This window comes from Nicotiana attenuata, chromosome 5 (assembly GCF_001879085.1).
Source record: "Nicotiana attenuata strain UT chromosome 5, NIATTr2, whole genome shotgun sequence".
Taxonomy (NCBI): Eukaryota; Viridiplantae; Streptophyta; class Magnoliopsida; order Solanales; family Solanaceae; genus Nicotiana; species Nicotiana attenuata.
In genome coordinates this window covers 8892582-8915440 of record NC_031993.1, presented here as the reverse complement: position 1 = coordinate 8915440, position 22859 = coordinate 8892582, and the positions used below count along the sequence as shown (strand labels likewise).

The window sequence follows — 22859 nt, the reverse complement described above, 5'->3', positions numbered from 1 at the left end:
TGGAATTGACCATCTATTTGAACCATTTACCTCTCGTAAGCACTTGAATTACTATGAATCTATAAAGGATAAAGTGTGGGGTAGTTGGTGGGGCTTTTTGAGTGGAACTAGGGAAATAAGGAGAAAGGTGCACCTTGTTGAAAAAGCTGCTTGAATTGAAAAAAAATATTAATAGTGCATTATGTTGATTATTAATGTTTCTTTGGTGGTTTTTAAGGTGATTGTGCTCAAAGAAGTATGGGGTGATATATGTGGTGTTGAAGGTGGAAATGTTGGTTTAACTTAAGTGTGGGCTTGATTATAAAATATATGTATTGAACTGCTTAGGGAGGTGTAGTCACTATTATATCCAAATATATCCTACCCGACCTGTAGCCTACATTACAGCAAATTAAAGACCTATTTGATCCTAGACTAAATGAGCTCAGTTAGTAGAGTAGTACACAACGGGCAAGCCTATGGAGCGTTTTATGTGGCACAAGAATATCATTTCTGAGGGTGAGTGAATTCTGTTCATTTTGAAGTTCCTCAGTGTGCGTGAATTTTTTTGAATGTGGAATGAGTCTCTTTTGTTGTGAGCAGGCACTTGATTCATGAAGGAGAGGTAAGTCTTGACCTCTGAGTTAGAGTAAGTAAGCCGGATAGGACTATTGCGTGGCTCGCAGGAGTCAACTCTTGACTCAATCTATGTGGAATATTCTTGGTGTAACGAGTTAGAGAAGTCGCTCAGGGAAGTTAGGCCTCTGTAGAGTGTTGTTTGATTGCTCGAGGACGAGCAATCGTTTAAGTGTGGGGTGTTAATAGTAGGCTATATTTATGCAATTTAGATACTATTTACACTTTAATTTAGCCGCTTTATTGATATTTGAATGCTAAAAGATAACAAATTGCTCTAATTAAGAATTTTATGCTTTGCAGGAGACACTCCGCGCTATGAGGAAGCTAAAGAGTGTTTTGGAGTCAATATGGAGTGTGGAAGGCCAATCGGAGGTTAGCACGGTCGAAAAGGAGAAAGAAAAGCAAGTGGCGAAGTCCCCTTCAGGTGCGCGGCAGCGGATTGACCGTGCATTGGCCACGCACTGAAGGCAGAACACTGGGTGAAATCCGCGGCCACGGACGGGCTGACAGAGACCAATAACCCAGGGTCAATTATGTAATTTCTAAGGCGACTAACCTAAAACTATATGAAGCCTAATTCGCCCAGAAGAGGGAGATAGCTGTTTTTAGAGAGAATTTGGAGGCAAAGACAGAGAATTTCCCTAAGAGTTTTCATCTTCTTCTTCTTAATTCCATTGTTGATCATGACTTTCTATAGTGAATTTTTATCTACTAGTATGAGTAGGTAAACCCTTCATCTAGGGTTGATGGAACCCATTTTTGGATGAAGACTTGACTCTATTTGATATAATTGAGCCGTTTTTACTCTATGATTGTTCAACTACGTGTTGTCTTGTGATAATTGAAAGGGCCCTTGATTAATCGTGCCTAGTTTTCTTGTGTTTCTTGAGAAAGAACACTTGGTTAGATTGTTGTTGAACAACTCCACCATCGGGTAATTTAAGAGATTAATTACTTGAATTTAAAAGCAGGGTTAAAGATAACGAAGCTTTGGTGGGATAATTCTGAGTTGCATAAATTGTTAATCAGAGTAGTTCGAGAGAATGTTTCTAGTAAATTATCGTAATAGATCGAGAGATAATTGCGGTAGCCCAGAACTCATACTCCTCATAGAGTGTTACGGCGAGATTATAGCAAACGTGTCAGGAATTAATCCGAAAATTGGGGAAATCAACAGCCCTAGACCCTTTTACCATTGAATTCAACTTTATTCTTGATTATTGCTAGTTTTATTGTCATTTTTCCTTAGTTAACTAAATTCTACTCATTATCCATTAAAAATTTTGTATCCGGGAATTGTCTGAGCTTATCATTAGTAGTGTTAAAAGTTATAGTAAATAGGTTAGTTCCCTGTGGGATTCAACTCCGGACTTGAACCGGATTATATTTGCAGCGACCGCTAAATCCTTTTTACAAGGCATAGTTGGGTGTGATCAAATTTTGGCGTCGTTGTCGGGGAGCTAACGGTGTTATTTATTACAACTTGGAAGAACTGTTAGGATTATTAGTAGATCAATTTTCTATAGTGTTAAAAATATTTCCATTGAAATTCTCACGTTTGAACTCTTCTGTGACTCAGGTGCATGCCTAGAAGCTCCTTGAGAACTCGAGAACTTTTTGAAGGACTCTTAGATCCCGAAAAAGCATTTAGGGCATTGAATCGGGCTAACAGGAGGGGCAAACAGCTAAAAAAATATGACTAACTCGAAATTGAAATAGACGACGCCGAGAACATCAACGGGAACAATGGGAATTATCAAGTTGACCCAAACATCAGAGTGGTAGCACCTCTTGTGCCGGAAGCTTCTCTTTATGATTGGGCGCAACCAACTGCTGATAACCTAGCCACAATAATTGTAGTCCCTCAGATACAAGCAGAGACATTTCAGATTACCAATAACATGCTGCACTTGCTGCAAAATAAGGGGTTCTTCTTCGGGTCGTACATTGAAGACCCACAACAACATCTGAAGAACTTTCTATCAATTTGTGTCACTCAAAGACAGCTGAATGTGACTCCTGAAACAATCAAATTATTACTGTTCCCATTCTCAGTGACTGGGGAGGCTCAAACTTGGCTGAACTCGCTCCCAATAAACTCCATTTCTACTTGGGAGGAACCAGTCAAGCAGCTCTTAAACAAGTTCTATCCACCCAACAAAACTGCGAGGCAAATTGATGAGATATTACAATTCAGGCAGAAACCGACTGAGACTTTGCAAGAAACCTGGGAGAGGTTTAGGGTATGTTGGTGAAATGTCCGCACCATGGCATTCCGGATCAGATGCTGGGACAGAGATTCTATATGGGTTTGGCTGACGATCTGAAGGCCAATGTAGATGCTTCTGCTGGGGGTGTATTCTTGAGTAAAACATTCACAGAGAGGAAGATTCTTCTTGACAAGATGTCTCAAAATTAAGGCTATATGAAGAGAGATACAACACTCACTCCAATAGTGCATTCTGTCACTCTTGACCCAAACAATAAAAATGCAGAAAACATAGCCACTCTCATGAGCCAGATGAGCTTGCTGACAATGAAAATTGATGAGATGGGTAGTAAAAAGGTGCACATTGTTGATACCACAAATGGAGGCTTATGCACTCCTTGCATAATCCAGTCATATGTATGCTCGTGGAGTGGAGAAAATGACAACCAGGGCATCAGAGAAGACATGAATTATGTCAATAATTTCGGAGGTCAGAGGCAAGGTGGACAGCAATGGGGACCAACATCAAACCAGCAGTACAGACCAAACCAACCACAACACAACCCCAATCCAGGAGGAGCACGACCACAAGGCCAAGTCGTGCCTTATCAAAGGTAGCAGCGTTGTAATCAGCAGCACCAGCAACAGTTGGCATACCAACCACCTCATCAACAGCAGGACAGTAACATGATCGAAATCAGGGGCATGCTGCAACAACTCATTGGGACAAATGGAAAGATGCAAGAGAAGTTAGCTGCACATGATTCAGCAATCAAAGGAATTGAAACTCAATTGGGACAGCTATCTATGGCCTTGAAAAATCGCCCACAAGGAACATTGCCTGCAGATACAAACATTAATCCAAAGGAGCAGAACCCAAATCAGCTAATGGCAGTGAGTCTCAGGAATGGAAGAGTTTTGGATACGGAGCAAGAAGTTGCTCAATCTAGGAGAGAGACAACGCGAACTACTCCAGTTATATTAGAGACAGGTGGGTCAGCAGAGCTCACCGAGGTTGTAATTGAACAGGCACAGGTTGACAAGGGTAAGGAGAAGGAAGGTGAACAACTCCCAGAACAGGTGGTAGAAAAAGCTTCCAACAAAGAAAAGACACAAAGCAGTGGGCAGAGGTTGACTCCTGCACTATTCCCTCAGAGGTTGGCAAAGCAAAATAAAGATGATCAATACAGAAAATTCATGGAAATGCTCAGACAAATTCAATTAAATATTCCACTGATGGACGCTTTGAGGGAAATGCCAGGGTATGCAAAAATGATGAAGGACCTGATGTCGCAAAAATTTGACTTCCAGTACCTATCTACTGTAACTCTGACGCAGACCTGCAGCGCGGTAGTGACAAGGCCTATGGCTCAAAAGGTGTCTGATCCAGGTAGTTTCACTATCCCATGCACCATTGGGCGTTATTCTTTTGCTAAAGCATTATGTGACTTGGGAGCCAGTATAAACTTGATGCCATTGGCAATCTATACAAAATTGGGCATTGGCAGAGCTAGACTGACCTCAATGTTGCTTCAACTGGCTGATCGCGCAGTCAAAAGACTGACAGGAATTCTTGATGATGTGCTTGTTCAAGTGGGAAAGTTTGTATTCCCTATAGACTTCGTCATTCTTGACTGTCAAGTGGCTGAAGAGATACCAATCATTTTGGGAAGGCCATTTTTAGCCACTAGGAGAGCATTGATTGATTGTGAGACTGGAGAGTTGAAAGTGAGGTTGAACAATGAAGAAATAATATTCAACGTTCAACAATCCATGAGGAGACCCAGCGAATTTGCAAATTGCTCGCTAGTGAAGGCCGTGGATGTAATACTGCAAGAGGAGGATGAGACCACTAATGTCAGGGATCCACTATAAGCCTGTTTGATGAACTTGGAAGAGATGGATGCTGAAGGGTTGGAGGAGTGGGTCATGGCCCTCGAGGGTCAAGGGCTCTGGAAAAGGGAACCCCTGTTCGAACCCCTATGCTTAGAAGAGAGAGCAACACTTCCTGCAAAACCATCGATAGAGGAGCCACCACAGTTGGACCTGAAACCGCTTCCAGCTCACCTCAGGTACGCTTTCTTAGGGCCTAATTCTACTTTTCCTGTTATTATATCATTAGGTTTGCTAGTTGTGCAGGTAGAGGAACTCTTACAGGTGTTACAAAAATGTAAGCACCATGGCAAACATAAAGGGTATCAGCCCAACCTTTTGCATCTACAAGATTCTCTTGGAAGAGCGGCACAAACCTTCTAGAGAACATCCAGGACGGATGAACCCAAATATGAAAGAGGTGGTGAAGAAGGAAGTGATCAAGTAGCTAGATGCGGGTATCATCTTCCCCATCTCTGACAGCAACTGGGTTAGCCCTGTTCAGTGCGTGTCGAAGAAGGGAGGAATGACTGTCGTACAAAATGAGAATAACGAGTTGATCTCCACTCGTACAGTCACGGGGTGGAGGATTTGAATGGATTGTCGGAAATTGAACACAGCCACCTGGAAGGACCATTTTCCCTTGCCATTGATCGACCAAATGTTGGACAGATTGGCTGGGCGGTCTCACTTCTGTTTCTTGGATGTATTTTCGGGGTACAATCAGATCTCCATAGCCCCTGAAGATAGAGAGAAAACATCCTTCACCTGTCCGTATGGCATCTTTGCCTTTCGGATAATGCCTTTTGGACTTTGCAATGCACCGGCTACATTCCAGCGGTGTATGTTAGCCATTTTCACGGATATGGTTAAAGACATTATGGAGGTATTTATGGATGATTTCTCCGTGGTAGGGGATTCATTCAAAGACTATTTTCACAATTTAAGAAAAGTGCTCAGAAGATGTGTGGAGACAAATTTAGTGTTGAACTGGGAAAAGTGCCATTTTATGGTACAAGAAGGGATAGTGTTGGGGTATCGAGTGTCCAGTAAAGGAATTCAGGTCAACCATGCTAAGGTTGACGTGATTGAGAAGTTGCCACTGCCCACTTCGGTCAAGGCGGTGAGAAGTTTCCTTGGGAACGTCGGGTTCTACAGGCGATTCATAAAAGATTTCTCTAAGATTGCTAACCCTTTATGTAAACTCCTTAAAAAGGATCAACCCTTTGTGTTTTCTAATGATTGCAGGTTGGCATTTGAGGAGCTGAAGAAGAGACTGGTGACTGCACCCATCATTGTTGCACCCAACTGGGAGCAACCGTTCGAGCTCATGTGTGACGCAAGTGACTATGCTATAGGAGCAGTCTTGGGGCAGCGAAAGGACAAGCTGATGCACCCAATTTACTATGCAAGCAGAACGCTAAGCGGTGCACAGCTCAATTACACCGTGACGGAAAAAGAGATGGTGTCTATAGTTTTTGCATTCGACAAATTCAGGTGGTACTTGATTGGTTCAAAAGTTATTGTTTATACTGACCATGCAGCAATTAGGTACTTGATAGCAAAGAAGGAGTCAAAGCCACGCTTGATCTGCTGGGTTCTTTTGCTACAAGAATTTGATTTGGAGATCCGTGACAGAAAAGGGATAGAGAACCAAGTAGCAGACCACCTCTCAAGGTTGGAAGGAGCTGAAAAGAAGGTAGAGGTTGAAGATATAACAGAGACATTCCCGGATGAACAGTTACTAGCAGTGACAATGGAGGAGAAGCCATGTTATGCTGATATTGCTAATTAATTAGCAAGCGGTATTGTACCTTATGAACTCTCTTCAATTCAAAAGAAAAATTTCTTTCGCGATTGTCGGTCTTATTATTGGGATGAACCTCTACTTTTTAAAGTGTGTGTAGATAACATGATCCGGAGGTGTATCCCCGAGAAAGATCAACATTCTATTTTGCAGGCTTGCCATGCTTCACCATATGGTGGACACTTTGGAGGAATTTGGACAGCGGCTAAGGTGTTGGAATCGGGTTTGTATTGGCCAACTCTGTTCAAGGATTCCCATGCTCGGGTGAAAAGTTGCGATTAGTGCCAAAGNATTAATCTTTTGTTTGATGGTGTTTCTCAATAGTTATATACCCTATTCAGTATTATTCATATACATAACAAGCCATGGCATAATAATACTATAATTTTTAATACATGAATAAACATGTATAAAAACAGAACTGTCCCTTTCAAAATCATTAATATACCAAACTATACAGTCGATATAAAATAATCTCAGAATAACTAGTTCTAACATAACTAAACTTAACATTAATAATTCGAACATTACTAATACGCCATATTCGATATTAATCTTATACATCTTACTAAACGGCCCCTTACACTCGTAGTGCATGTCTCAAAAGAATATGTTTACGACATGCATTTCTTTACAAAAAAATTGATCTTAATCCTTTATCGGTACTCTCAAAATGATAAATATTTCGAACAACTAGTTTTGTCAAGTATGAAGAGTAAATGCTTACTCGTTCTTTTTTTACTTGTCTAATGTATTGTTTTTCCTATTTGTCTACTTTAATAAATCAAGAGAACTTTTTTTAATTCTACCCGTATCATTAAATAAATATTTCCAAACTATTGATAATATTGATTGAGGTTAATTACCACTAAAAGAGTTGTATAGGGTAAAAATATCATATGTTAGGTAATTGCACAAGAAAGTGACACGTGGAGCCGAAGACAGAAGATAGCTAAAATCGAAGACAACTGCTCCATTTGTTACCGGAAAGAATAACACTCATGAATAAGCAATAAATACCTGCCACCCGGTAGGATTTAATGGGGAATTTTCTACATCATTTAATACACTGCCCGTTACAAAGAATTTGCCATTTATGCTCGCCGTTACACATTCTTCAATGAACCTCATAATTGACATTAAAGAAGGGCATGATCCTAGGACCTTGTTCCGTAGGTGCAACTATAAATAGTGAGCTCTGCTATCACTGCACTAGACATGAATTTTCTGGCAAACTCACTCACGGTATAATCTATTCAAAGCTTTATACAATTTCACCTTCTTACTTTTTGATTTCATTACCGTTGTGCCCTGAAGCTTTACAATCGGAATGACTGTTTTTGCTATTTCGTCTTCATTTCAAGGCCAAGTATTGCATAATTCTTCAATTCTTGTACTATTTCAGGATCAAACTAATTCACTTGTCTAGAAATCACGTATAAATTCAAATATATTATTTTATGGATAAATAGATTGGCGTCCACCGTGGGGCCTAGACAGTCGTGTAATTAAGCTGGTCCCTGGCTCTTTTACTAACGTGTTATGATTATTTGTTCTTAGCAAAAAATTACAGAAAATGGTAGATAATGGTGGCATTTCTGAGGGTGAGTGAATTATGTTCATTTTGAAGTTCCTCAGTGTGCGTGAATTTTATTGAATGTGGAATGAGTCTCTTTTGTTGTGAGCAGACACTTGATTCATGAAGGAGAGGTAAGTCTTGACCTCTGAGTTAGAGTAAGTAAGCCGGGTAGGACTATTGCGTGGCTCGCGGGAGTCAACTCTTGAGGTGTACATGTTACACTAATGCACTCAATCTATGTGGAATATTCTTGGTGTGACGAGTTAGAGAAGTCGCTCAGGGAAGTTAGGCCTCTGTAGAGTGTGGTTTGATTGCTCGAGGACGAGCAATGGTTAAGTGTGGGGTGTTGATAGTAGGCTATATTTATGCAATTTAGATCCTATTTACACTTTAATTTAGCCGCACTTTATTGATATTTAAATGCTAAAAGATAACAAATTGCTCTATTTAAGAATTTTATGCTTTGCAGGAGCCACTTCGAGCTATGAGGAAGCTAAAGAGTGTTTTGGAGTCAATATGGAGCGTGGAAGGCCAATCGGAGGTTAGCACGGTCGAAAAGGAGAAAGAAAAGCAAGTGGTGAAGTCCCCTCCAGGTGCGCGGTCGCGGATTGACCACGCATTGGCCACGCGCTGAAGGCAGAACACTAGGTGAAATCCGCGGCCAGATCCGCGGTCAAATCCACGACCGTGGACGGGCTGACGGAGAACAATAACCTAGGGTCAATTATGTAATTTCTAAGGCAACTAACCTAAACCTATATGAAGCCTAATTCGCCCAGAAGAGGGGGATAGCTGTTTTTAGAGAGATTTTGGAGGCAAGAACACCAGAGGAAGACAGAGAATTTCCCTAAGAGTTTTCATCTTCTTCTTCTTAATTCCATTGTTGATTATGACTTTCTATATTGAATTTTTATCTATTAGTATGAGTAGCTAAACCCGTCATCTAGGGTTTATGGAACCAATTGTTGGATGAAGTCTTGACTCTGTTTGATATAATTGAGCTATTTTACTCTATGATTGTTCAACTACGTGTTGTCTTGTGATTAATTGAATGGACCCTTGATTAATCGTGTCTAGTTATCTTGTGTCGCTTGAGAAAGAACCCTTGGTTAGATTGTTTGTTGAACAACACTATCTTCGGGTAAGTTAAGAAATTAATTTCTTGAATTTAAAAGCGGGGCTAGAGATAACGAAGCTTTGGTGGGATAATTCTGAGTTGCATAAATTGTTAACCAGAGTAGTTCGAGAGAATGCTTCTAGTAATTATCGTAATTGATCAAGAGATAATTGCGGTAGCCCAGAACTCATACTCCTCATAGAGTGTTATGGCGAGATTATAGCTAACGTGTCAGGATTTAATCCAACAATTGGGAAAATCAATAGCCCTAGACCCTTTTACCATTGAATTCAACTTTATTCCTAGTTTTATTGTCATTTTTCCTTAGTTAACTAAATTCTACTCATTATCCATTAAAAATCTTGCATCCGGGAATTGTCTGAGCTTATCATTAACGGTGTTAAAAGTTGTAGTAAATAGGTTAGTTCCCTGTGGGATTCGACTCCGGACTTGAACCGAATTATATTTTCAACGACCGCTTAGTCCTTCTTACAAGGCATAGTTGGGCGTGATCATGGTTGTAGGAACTGTGCAGTACGGGTGCTCTGAAACCCATGAGTACCTGAAACATCGTGCGAAGCCTGAAGTGCAAACTGAACTGGCTGACTCGCAAAACCTCTACCATGCCGCACCCTGCCTCCAAAATATGGACCAGAAGATCTCTCCGGTCTACGAGGCCTCCTAGCCTCCCTATCCTCTCTCTCCTGACCTCGTCTGCCCTGGATCTTGGCCCCGCCTGTCATTTCGCTCTTTGTCCCACATGCCCTTTAACCGGCGAGCGATCCCTACCACCTGCTGAAATGAAACATCTGACTCCACTCCCGAGCCATGCTGAACCAAATATCATGCATGAGCCCCTCAATGAATCTACGGACACGCCCCCTAACTGTAGCGACCAAAGCAGGAGCATGTCTAGCCAAATCACTAAATCTAACAGCATACTCCGATACTGACATAGTGCCCTGGCACAACTGCTCAAACTTCGTGCGCCATGCATCCCGAAGGGACTGAGGTACAAACTCTCTCAGGAACATCTCTGAAAACTGAACCCATGTAAGTGAAGCTGCATCGGCCGGGCTACCCAACTCATACGCCCGCCACCACTGATAAGCCGCTCCCTTAAGCTGGAACGTAGTAAAAGCAAACCCCCTCAGATAAGAGGTTTTCTTGAAATTATTGAGTATAGATGCACACTCTTGTTTACTTGCCTTCTATGTGAGAATGGCTCTATTTGGAACGTGAGTCGTCAGTGCGGTTATGAGGTATGATGAGGGCATAGGATGCCAAGTGTTAGGGTTCAGGCATTGAGACTCGTGAGTTGTGATTTGTCCGGGGTTCGGTACCTCGCGGATCTTGTTGACTAAAATCTGATGTGAAAGCGATTGTAGTTGTGAGTTGTTACTTGTTCTTGCTGCACCTGTGATTTCGGATTTAAGTTGTGTTCCCGCTCACTCTTCTGTGTCATTATTATGGTATTCCGCTGATACTTGTTGTTTCCTTTCTTATTGCAATTACGGTATTGTTAATCATATTTTGTAGTCTTTATATAGAAATCTTACACTGTTGTTCCTATACTTATACTTGTTCAGTTTATTAGACCAGTAGGTGTCTTGACTGTTCCTCGTCACTACTCCACCGAGGTCAGTCTTGATACTTACTGGGCACCGCTGTGGTGTGCTCATACTACACTTCTGTAAATTTTTTTTGTACAGATCCAAGTAGTTGTACTCATGGTAAACCTACTACTGCGTTCGCCGGCTTCGGAGTCACCTTCCTATTTATTATTCACATTATTTTTACTTATTTCCAAACAGTTGTATTTAGAAGTTGTAGTAAACTCTCTAGAGCTTATGACTTGTACTACCGGTTTTTGGAAAATTGTAAATTTTGTAGAGGCTTCTATTTCGAGACTGCTAAATTTTAATTATTATTGTTGTTATTCAGTACAAGTTAGGCTTACCTAGCCCCTAAGACTAGGTGCCATCACGATACCCAACGGAGGGGAAATTGGGTCGTGACAGGTTCATGGATGAGGTAGTGGGAAAACATATTGCTCAAATGTAGGGGCGGCTCAAACACATGTGTTGCCTAAAACTAGAATTTAATGTGATGCCTAAATATTTTTAAAAAGTTATGATATACTATATTTTTATTTGAAGTTTGTTTATATTAATATTAATTAGACATTTTTACATAGTTGCTCCCTTTTAAATAATATTCTCATAAATGATAGCAAGCTTTGTTTATTCCAAAAAAGATACATTTTTTTTTTACTTTTTTGGCACTTTCACGTTGATAACTTCATTAACTAAGGGATCCCTCTATATTAATACACTTTTTACTACATTTTATTTTCCCTTACTCTTTTATAATTTCTTTTTTCTCTTCCATAAATAACACTTACCCAAATATATCAAAGATTCTGAAAGAAGAATATCTCAAAAATAATTTTCTCTGCACAATGAGAATTTTAGTTTTTTTTTTGTTTTTTGAGTATTAAACTTGTTTTTGTACAATTTTATTTTAAGTCAAAATATACCTTTAATTTATTTCAAGTATATTATATTGTGATAATTTACAATGCAAATATTTCATCAATTTGTCATATATATTTTTTACATGTATGTATTTATACCACATATATAACTTATATATATACATCATAATGCATTATTAAATTGATATTATTCAAAGTATATTGCTAGCAAATACCTTACATAAAATTTTGATCTAAAATATTAACATGCCACTAATATGTATATAGAAAAAATATATGTCACATAACAACAACAACAACAAACCCAGTTTGATCCCATAAATGGGGAAAAAATATATCACATATACTGTTTATATACGGATAATATATACAAATATGCATGTTATATTAGTGCAAAATATAAATGGTATATTAACAATATCTATTTAAATATAATAAGTGTATAAATAACATATGCATATATACATGATTTTTCTTAAATAACACATGATTTGTAATATACCACAAACACATTATTTTTTTCATGAAATATATGTATTTTATTTCATTACAATATACTAATATATAGTTTTGCTAGGATTAAGTTGAATAAAAAGGTCCATGTATGAAAAGAAAAAAATATGTTATGGATTGGATCGTTGATATATATTTAAATATAAAGACCTATATAAACAACATATGCATATATACATGAATTTTCCTAAAAATACATGATTTATAATGTATATATACCACAAACATACATTATATTTTTTTTAATGAAATATATGTATTTTATTTCATCTGAATATAAAGATGTATAATTTTGCTACATTACGTTGTATAAAAAGGTCCGTGTATGAAAAGAAAAAAATCTTATATGGAGTGGATTGGTTTCCAACAAATACAAAAACATGTTATGGAATAGAGAGAAAAAATAGGGAAAGATATTAAATATTAGGGCTGCCTTTTTAAGTAGCTTGATTCTTGCTGATTTGAATTGCTATATGTATAAATATTTTACTGTCATATTTGTTAATTATTAATTAATGCTAATATTTTGTATTATGTTTTAATAGTCTGCTATTAATAAAAGTAGCCCTTTAATTTTTTGAGATACGAAGTTGTTAACAATTTTTCTTATAATCGATTTCTTTCAACTATCTCTTTTCAATTGATAATATAGCCAATATTTAATCTTTTTTGAGACACTGTTGATCTTAGCTACATTTCTATCAATTTTAATTTTTTAAAATTTCTTTTCATTGAGGCAACTGTTATGATAACTATTTATATTATTCTATAAGCAGTATAAGCATTTGAAAAAACTAATTTTTTTTATATTATATTCTAGTTGTACTATTTTTCTTGTCAATTCAATTGCAATTCACGCGTTAGAAAAACTATTCATACTACCCATTCTTAAGTAAGTCAAACAATTAATTTATTTACATATATAAAAAAAATTCTTTCCTTTTATATCCCTATTTTTTACCGTAAACGCTTGTATAATTAATCTCTTGCCCACGATTTATCCGCAATGATTTAACTTATACACAATATAAATAAATCTTATACTAAATGAAGTTAAAAATCAAAGTGGTTCTTTGAATAAATGACTTTCACCTAAAAGTGAGGAAAATCATTTTCTTTACGTTAATATGGTAACTAAATATTAGAATATAACTTACTCAAAAAGTATTTATTTTATTGTAAAAAAAATACACAAGATAGTGAAATAATTACAAGCAATATAGTAAAAAAAATATAAAAATCTATTTTTTTTTCTCGGCGCACATTAGGTGCTAACTGACCTGCGCCTTCGCCGGAAATGGGAGGAAGATCACCAGCAAAACATCAGTGGTAGAAAGGAAATTAACCGACATCATCACGCGAGAATAAGGAAAACAAACAGCAAAAGCTAAAGAGAAAATGCAAGAGGAAGATCTGAATCCGGAAAGTGACAATGACCTAAATTGGTCAGATCTAACCAGTGCTCGAACTAAATTGGCAACACCGGTGAGCCCAGTCACTCTCTTGACACTGATGGTGAGCGCTAAAGCTAAAGGAGTAGCTGCACCGATGACTTCAATTGGTGGTGCGAGTACGAGCAAATCACAGAGCAATGGAACAATAAATGCAAACTTGCCAAAGGAACAGAGAAGTACTGAGATCGACAATGAGAAGAACATGCACGAGGTGAAATCAGCACAGACTAGAAATGGGGGAAGATCTTGGGCAGGCCTGTTTAATGAGAACAAATTTGCATCTAAGGGTATGAATCTATCCTATATTCCTCCGGTGATACAGGACTGGGATGTTGTAGTAGAATTGCTGGATGAAGACATTACAGAGGAAAATTAGAAGTGGAATCGAGCTGTAATCTTGTACGTGGTGGGAAATACTACACTATTGGGGCAATTGAGCGATTCATAGCAAGTCAGTAGAGCAAAGTCAGAAAACCTAAGGTACTCTTTCATAATGATGGGTATTTCATAATTTTGATGAATAGCGGTGAAGAGAGGGATGAAGTGATGCTGAATGGTCTGTATACTATGAATATCAGACCAATCATACTTACACCATGGACGGAAGGATTTGATTTCAATGAGAAAGTGCTTAAAACTATACCTCTATGGGTCAAATTCCCTAAGCTACCACTTAACGCCAGGACCTAAGCAAAATTGGGAGTGGTTTAGGAAAGCCATTGTACGCTGATGCACGTACGATAGTGGCTGATAGAGTCTCATATTCTAGGGTGTTGATTGAAATGGATATTACTAGGCCATTACCAGGGTCAATCAAATTATATGACCCTAAGGGAAAGGTGATCGAGCAGATGGTACAATATGACTGGAAGCCTCAGTATCGCCAGACATGTTGTCAAATAGGTCACTCATGTAGAGACCAAAAGAAGCAGAACCAAGAGGGAGGACAGCAAAGAGGTAGTGACCAAAAACAAAAACAAGAATGGAGAATAGTGAGGGTGCTTGACCCCAATGTGGATAAAATTGATGCTCAGGGTAGATCATGGAACAAATGAAATCAGAAGGTAAAGTAATGCCTATCCAACAGGAACCTGAAGAGTAATGGCAACTTGCTAGAGGAAAATTTGCATCAAAGAAGAATATGGGAGCCACAAGAGAGAATGAAGTAGACATTGGCAAGGCTTTCAAAGTACTAGTTGATACTGCCCAGAAGATTGTGCAATCATCTGAAGCTCAAGGAGCAAGAGGGCAGCAGAGTAGAAGTGACAGAGGAGGAGGCCCTATAACAACTACTATATCATGATGAATATCATAACATGGAATGTTAGGGGTTTGAATAAAGTGTATAAGCAAAAAGAACTAAAAAAAATTTGTAGAGAGAATAATGTGGTAGCTGGCTATTCTAGAAAATAGAGTCAAGGCAACTAATGTTGATCCAATAATGAAGAAGGTGTTTAGTAACTGAAAATGGGTAGCTAATTATGATGAGGCACCAGGAGGCAGGATCTGTGTAGTATGGGACCAAACAAAGGTGGAGTTTGAGGTTATTCGAGTTCATGAACAATATATAGTAGAGCAGGTGAGCATGAAACAGCACAATATTAATTTCAACTTTGGTGCAGTCTATGGAATGCATACTATACAAGATCGGAAGATACTATGGGAGGATCTAAAGGGAACTATGAATGGAGTCAATGGCCCGAGCTTAATAATAAGGGGGATTTCAATACTATGCTGTCTATTGAGGATAGAAATGCAAGGGAATCCAGTACAAGATATAGAGATGAGAGATCTTAAAAACTTCATAATGGATACTGGATTAGATGAACTCAGATCAGTGGGGATAAAGTTCACCTAGACAAACAATCATGTTCATAGTAGAATTGATAGAATATTGGTTAATGCAGAGTGGATTCAGAAATGGCCTGCCATGGAGGGGATCATTATAAACCCAGGATTTTCATACCACTGTCCTTTGAAAATAACCAGCAAGAAGGTAGGCGACATTTCAAGTTTTTCAACTATTTGGCCAGCCACCAAGACTTTGATGATATAGTCAAGCAATGCTGGAGAAAAAGGTATAGGGGAACTGCAATGCTACATGTGTGGAATAAGCTCAAAAAACTAAAAGGAGATCTAAAGCAGCTCAACAGCCAAGATTTTAACAATATTTGGCACAAGATTGAAGTAGCAAGGAACAAATTAGAAGGCATTCAAGCGCAGCTGACACTTCCAGGAAATGATAATGAAGCAATACTACAAGAAAAAGCTGCTAAATTTGAGTTGGCAAAATGGTTGGAAGTGGAGGAAAGTGTTTTGAAGCAGAAGTCAAGAATCAAATGGCTTAAGTTAGGGGATTCTAACACAGCATATTTCCATGCCTGTGTGAAAAACAGACAAGCAAGGAATCATATTGGCAGATTGATTGACAGTGCAGGGCAAATTCTCCAAAGTGCTACTGAAGTAGAAGAGGACATACTGAGATTCTACAAAAAACTACTTGGTACAACAGCTCCACAACTGTCAGTAGTTATCCTAGAAATCATGCAGAATGGCTATACTTTGAACAGGCAACAACAACTGCAGCTAATCAAGCCTATTACTAAAAAGGAAGTGAAGAAAGCTATGCAAGACATTGATGATAATAAAGCACCAGGATGTGATGGTTATAATTCTTTTTCAAGAAGACATGGCACATATTGGGTGATGATGTTACTACAGCAGTAATGGAGTTCTTTGAAACTACTGAAATGTGCAGAGCCATTAACTGCACCACTATTACCTTGATACCTAAAGTTAAGAACCCAACTAACATCAAGGAATTTCGGCCTATTTCTTGTTGCACAGTGTTGTACAAGATAATATCAAAAGTCCTAACAACAAGATTACAGGAAGTTATGACGAGCCTAATAGATAACTGCCAAACAGCTTTTGTGCCAGGCAGAATGATTACTGATAACATCATTATGAGTCATGAATTGGTCAAAGGTTATGGGAGGAAGAGCATATCGCCAAGACGCATGCTCAAAATTGAAATGTAGAAAGCATATGATTCTGTGGAATGGTTATACATTGAACAAGTGATAACTGGGGTTCCCTGAGAAATTTGTGAAGTGGATAATGGCATGTATTAGTACAGTTGCCTACTCTGTTATAATTAATGGGAAGCTAGCTAAACCATTTGAGGCAAGGAAAAGACTCGGGCAGGGGAATCCCCTATCACCAGTATTATTTGTGATGGCCATGGAGCATCTGAGCAGACTACAAAAGCCTTTGAAGGAGAACAAGAAATTCAAATTTCACCCAAAATGTGCCAAAGTCAACCTAGTGCAATTGAGATTTGCTGATGATCTATTACTTTTCTGTAGAGGGGATATACAATCAATCAAGATACTTCATCAACAATTCCAAGTATTCTATGTTGCCTCAAGATTAATTGCAAATCCAAACAAAAGTTGTATTTATTTTGGAGGAGTGAACAACATGACTCAGCAACAGATTGTGGACATGCTTGGATATACTAAAGGAGAATTACCTTTCAGATACCTAGGGGTCCCTTTGAGCACAAAGAGGCTATCAGTTGTACAATATGAACCATTAATTGATTGAATGCTAAGCAGGATCCAATGTTGGACAACAAATTTTTTGTCATATGCAGGCAGAGCAATGCTAATCAAGAGTGTCCTGGTTGCAATCCAAATATTTTGGGCTCAGATTTTCATTCTGCCAAAGAAAATATCCTGTTCATAGATACAATATGCAGAAGATTCTTATGGTTAGGAACTTCTGAACCTTCTAGAAAGGCATTGATTGCATGGGACACCTATATGCTCCAAAGGTAGCAGGAGGTCTAAATTACATCAATGTGGAGCTGTGGAATAAAGCATCTATTTGCAAGCTCTTATGGAACATTTGTACAAAGAAGGAAAAATTGTGGGTCCAGTGGATTCATGCATACTACATAAAGGGGAATACTATATGAAAAACAGAACAAAAAAGTGCATCGTGGGTCATCCAAAAAATTTTCAAGGCAAGAAAATACTTTGAGGTTGCTGGATATACAGAAGAGGAGGTGAATATGATGGAGAGATTCTCTATAAGACACATATACAAAGCTATGCAAGGGGAGTTTCAGAAGGTGTCATGGAGAAAACTAGTTTGTAATAATCATGGACTGCCAAAGTGGATCTTCATTCTAAGATTGGCAATACAAGAGAGGTTAGCTACAAAAGAAAGGCTAGCAAGGCGGGGGATGTAGACAAAACATACTCACTCTATCAAAAAGAAAATGAAACCTTACAACACTTATTTTTTGAATGTGAAATATCATCAACTATATGACAGCAACTCCTACAATGGCAAGGCATCCAGAGAGCAAAGCTAGATTGGCAGGAAGAGCTGAAGTGGATAGAAAAGAAGGCCAAAGGCAAAAGTGGAGGGGCAGCAGTATGCAAAATGTCAATAGCAGCAGCAGGTTACCATATTTGGCAAGAGAGGAACACTGTTATCTTCAAGCAGAAGAAGAGATCTGCTAAGGCCATCCTTAGACTAATTATTCAGGAAATACATGTTAGAGCTAAGATTTTTCCTAGTTTAGATAGAATCATGAATACACTGAATTGGCACCCTGATATAGTATATGAGAAGATATGTAGAAGAGAGAGCGTAACAAGGTTAGAAAACTCTTAGCTGGGGCTTCATGTCCAGCAGGAGCAAATATAGAAAGTTAGTCTCAATTTTGTTAGTATGTAAATACTTATACTTGGTAAATAAAATCTTTTAGTTACCACAAAAAAAAAAAACAGATAGTCATTCTAGAGGACTTCTATTTAGGAATTAGCCAATGGATCTTGAATTTTAATTTTTCAGTTTAATTTTTCAGGACACAGTCTTGAAATTAAAAAATTTAGTTCAAATTTTGTAGAACAAAATAAATTCTGGCTAATTCCTAAATATTTTCTCCTATTTTATTGAAACAAAAAGAACGGGCCTTACTAAGTGGGCTGCACTAGGATAGCGTTCGTCCTGTTATGAGATGGGCTTAGCGTTCATTAAAGTTATAGCCCATTGTTGAATCCCAAAAAGACAACAAGAAAGCCACGTCATATATCCTTGTAACACAATGTAAGTAAGATTCTTAACCGTTGGATTTTGTTCCAATCCATAATCTTCAGCCACTCATTTAGTATACTTTGTTTTTTTCTGGTCCAGATATTCTCTCTTTAGTTCTTTGATTCCTAGTTTATGAGTAGCAATTTTCCACTGTGCTTTAGAAGCTGACAACTCTTCTTTCTTTGTAGGGACATCTCTGCTCTCTTTCTCTCTTTCTCTCTTTTTCACTGTGTGTGTGCCATGGCAACTGAAAGCTTCAACAAACCTCCATCATACCCTGAGGTAAACCAAGCTTTCTACTTTCCCTTTTTACTTTTTTCATTTTTTTGCATCTCATTTTTTAACATTTTTAGCTCATAATTATACCCCTAAAGTCCTATATATGATTTTTTTACACATACTTCAGTGATTTTTTCTTAGTTCTTGATGAAAGATGTAATCTTAAAAGTTACATGCAAGAACCCTTTAACCCTCATTGTAATATAAACTAGAAAAAAAATTCTAGGTTTTTGCCTTTGTTATGGGTAATTCACTTAATATTTCTCTAATTTTTCAGGACTTGGTGCTTGTAAAGTTTGAGTTTTTGCAATTGTTGTTCAATTCCCTAGAATTTTTTTTGAAAAAGAGAAAAAATTGAGTAGTTTAAAGTGACTATTTTTAGTTCTTTAATGGCTCCCACATGAGCATATATGATATCAAGAATGCTTTTTTTAACAGATCTGCATGTTTGTTTCTTGAAAAAGAAAGAAAAGAAAAAACAAGAATCTAAAAATAAAGATTTGAGTTTTGTTTTAACAGATGATATATGAAGCCATTGAAGCACTAAATCAAGAAGGGGGTTCAAACAAGTCAGCAATATCAACTTACATTGAATCAAAATATGGAGATCTGGGTAAAGATCATTCAGAGTTTCTAACTTTACATTTGGACAACATGAAGCAAACTGGAGAGCTCATTTTCCTCAAGAACAATTACATGAAACCTGGTACAGATGTTCCTCAGAAAAGGGGTAGAGGCAGACCACCAAAGCCAAAAGTTTCTTTGCCACCTGGTGTAGAATCTGCAGAAATTGCATCACCAAGGCCAAGAGGACGACCAAGAAAAGATCCCAATGCACCACCTACTTCAAAAAAGCCAAAGCCAACACCTGCCCCCAATGCTTCTGGGAAGCCTAGGGGTAGGCCTAGGAAAGTTAGGCCACAGCCTGCACAAGATGATGATGATGTAGAGGAAAGCTGAAAAAAAATTGGAGGCTTATTGTTGGACTAGATCTGTTGATGGTGATGACTCTAGTTATGACTTAGTTGTCTTATTTTTCTCTTTGTTTGGTATTACTATCGCTTTGTTGTCGTGTGACTAGGGGTTGGGGATTCAAAGTGGTGCAACTGATGTGGTTTGGCTCTTTTGATGTGGTTTGGCTCTTTCTCGAACCTGATTGCGACCAGTGGACTGATGTGGTACTGAGGTGGTCTGGCTCTTTCTCAAATCCTGCGTATAGTGGTAGCTTATTGTAAGCTTAGTGTAGCAGCCCTTTTATTAGTAGGATCTCCTCTTGGTTAATACCTCTACTTGTAGTGGATTATGACTTGTGTAGTTCTAGTAGGATTGTGTATGTGCTTAGCTCTTTGTTCAAGATTCACTGAAGGGAGATCTGTAATCCTAGTAATCCTTGTTACTATGTGTAATTGCTGTACTTTTCACTCTGCTATCTATATGTTAAAATTAGAATGCATCATTTTGAAACTGTCCTTTTACCATTGAACTATGTTAGTTTGGAGTCCTAACTTGTCCCAAAGGTGTGATTGAGTGGTTGTAGTATTATGTAAATTGTAGGTTTGAATCTCAGTTACAAGATTAGCATCATTCATATACTTTTGTGGGGCAAATTTATCATGACTCATACTTGTGTTGTAGTAGTAGGTTATTTGATGAATTAGTAGAAGTTGAATTATTGGATGCCACCATACTCTTAAAAAAGAAATTTTTGAGTCTTATAATTAAATATTTTCCAAACTTATTGAATTGTGTTTGTTTGTTTGGGATTGAGGTTTATGTTATTGTTGTTGTTGTTGAATTAGATGGATGAGAGTTGTGACAAGAAAATATACAAACTAAACTTGTTTAACATTGGTTGGGTTTGGAGTTAGTTGTTGATGGTGACTGCTAAAGTGAGTTTGTGATGGAGCTCAAGTTGAAAAATAATAATATTACTATTGGATAAGAAGATAATGAAATGAAGACATTGGAGTAGATAAAAAGAACATGAGTTAACAGGTTTTGTTGGAGAAAGCACATCATGTGTACGAACTAGATAGTCTCTATATGGAGACATTATCTCTTATCCATATAAAAAATTGTTACTATAATCATGTCTTTGTCTAAGGTTCCACTTGGGGTTGGAATCTTGATCTAATACGACAAGTCCTTTGATGCCTCCTGGTGGTGGGAGCAGCAGATTGTTGGAATCTTCTTATGTGTCTGGATTCGTGTTGAAGGGTCAGAATTTGTTGTTGGTGGAAGCTGTGATTGGATGCAATGAAAAATACAGTGAGACCTCTCTATAACAGCATCCTCATATAACATTCGTTTACTATAAAAGTCATGCTTCTCTTGGAATCGATTTTAATATTATGTTATAATATATATTTTTTATAATAACACTTCACTATAGCAGCCAAAAAATATCGGAACAAACGAGGCTACTATAAAGACATTTGGCTGTACTATGAGCGTTAGTGAGAAGCGAATCTAGAATTTTAAAGTAGTGTTTGCAGAGTTTATATATTGGATGTGTGAAATGTAAATAAAGTATCATATTGATAGTTGATAAAAAAGAAGAAAGCTATATATAAGGTAGGGAAACTTTGAGGAATTTTAGGAAAAATCAAGCTTGATTCAAAACACACAATATTATGCCAATGACACAAATGACCTTGAAATGAGTTGCTTTTGAACTTTTGACCTTTGGGGCTGGCACCTGATCAACGCCTAAGGTCCCGTTTGGCCATGAGTTTTGCCAAAATAAATTTAGGATTTATTTTCAAAACTCATGTTTGGTCATAGATTTTGCCCACATTTTGGCAAAATCCCAAACCCCAAATCCCAAAATCACCCCTATTGATGATTTTGGGCCAAAATCCCAAAACTTGGGAATTATATACATGTTTTTACAAAATAAAGTTGGAAATATGTTTTGAAAACGTATGTCCAAACACATTTTCATCTTCAAACCAAACTTCACCCAAATCAGATTTTTCAAAATAAATTTGGGATCTATGACCAAACGCTAGCTAAATCTTTTGATTTTTAACTTTGAAGGTTTGCCTATTGGTCAAGTGACCTGCCCCAAAGGCCAAAAGTTAACTACTACTCTTTGAATTAGCTTAGCACATTCCTACTTATCAAGTATAGTTTGAAATTGTAGCAAAAGTAGACATTCAGCAGAAGTATCAAATCTATAAATTTAGATAAGGGTGTAACGTTAGGAAATTGGCACATGTCAAGCACCAGGACCACTCCTAGTTTAATATCTTTTTTCAACAGAAACTGCAGAAAGATGAAGGACAACATGATGGTCCATCATTATGGTCTTGTCTTGGTACATCTATAGAATCTTTGCCAAAGTTGTCATTTTTGTTGACATACAAGGACCACAGAGTAGCACCATTGTTTGACTATTGCCATTCACTTGTTCAATTTCCTTATTGGTTGTGCCTAGGGCTTACTCTACTAGTGGCTCGGCTTGTCTTGCTCCCTTCCCGCACTATTCCTCCCCACTAAAAAGAGCGATTGAGAATCTCAAGAACCTTTCCAAACGTCTGTCTTCGCGGGGCGATTGGATAAGAAAGGAGTACTTAATTCTTTTACTGCCTTCTATTCCACTATTCTGATCGAATTAATTGCTCTTCCAAACGACCAAGTCATAATGAGATTAAAAACCGATGCTTCCTTGGCCGTGTGGAACATGAATTAGCATTATGTATTCCTACAAGTGATGACCCACCCAGCATTGCTATGTACGGACTTAGAGATCAAATATAATATGTTTCTTTCCATTCTTCGTGAGCCACTTATCCCCCCC

At 37.8% G+C, this 22859-nt stretch overlaps 3 protein-coding genes across 3 annotated transcripts; all 3 read left to right on the top strand.

Annotated features, from left to right (window-relative positions):
- On the top strand, positions 3515-4702 carry LOC109225942. Its single transcript, XM_019390750.1, has one exon. The coding sequence runs from the start codon at positions 3515-3517 to the stop codon at positions 4700-4702; it is 1188 nt and encodes a 395-aa protein (XP_019246295.1).
- Positions 15587-16393, top strand: LOC109225941. The gene has a single exon (XM_019390749.1). It carries the CDS (start codon positions 15587-15589, stop codon positions 16391-16393), a length of 807 nt encoding a protein of 268 aa, XP_019246294.1.
- On the top strand, positions 18890-20521 carry LOC109225262 (HMG-Y-related protein A-like). Its single transcript, XM_019389866.1, has 2 exons — positions 18890-19060; positions 19577-20521. The coding sequence occupies exons 1-2, from the start codon at positions 19019-19021 to the stop codon at positions 20015-20017; spliced, it is 483 nt and encodes a 160-aa protein (XP_019245411.1). The 5' UTR covers positions 18890-19018; the 3' UTR covers positions 20018-20521.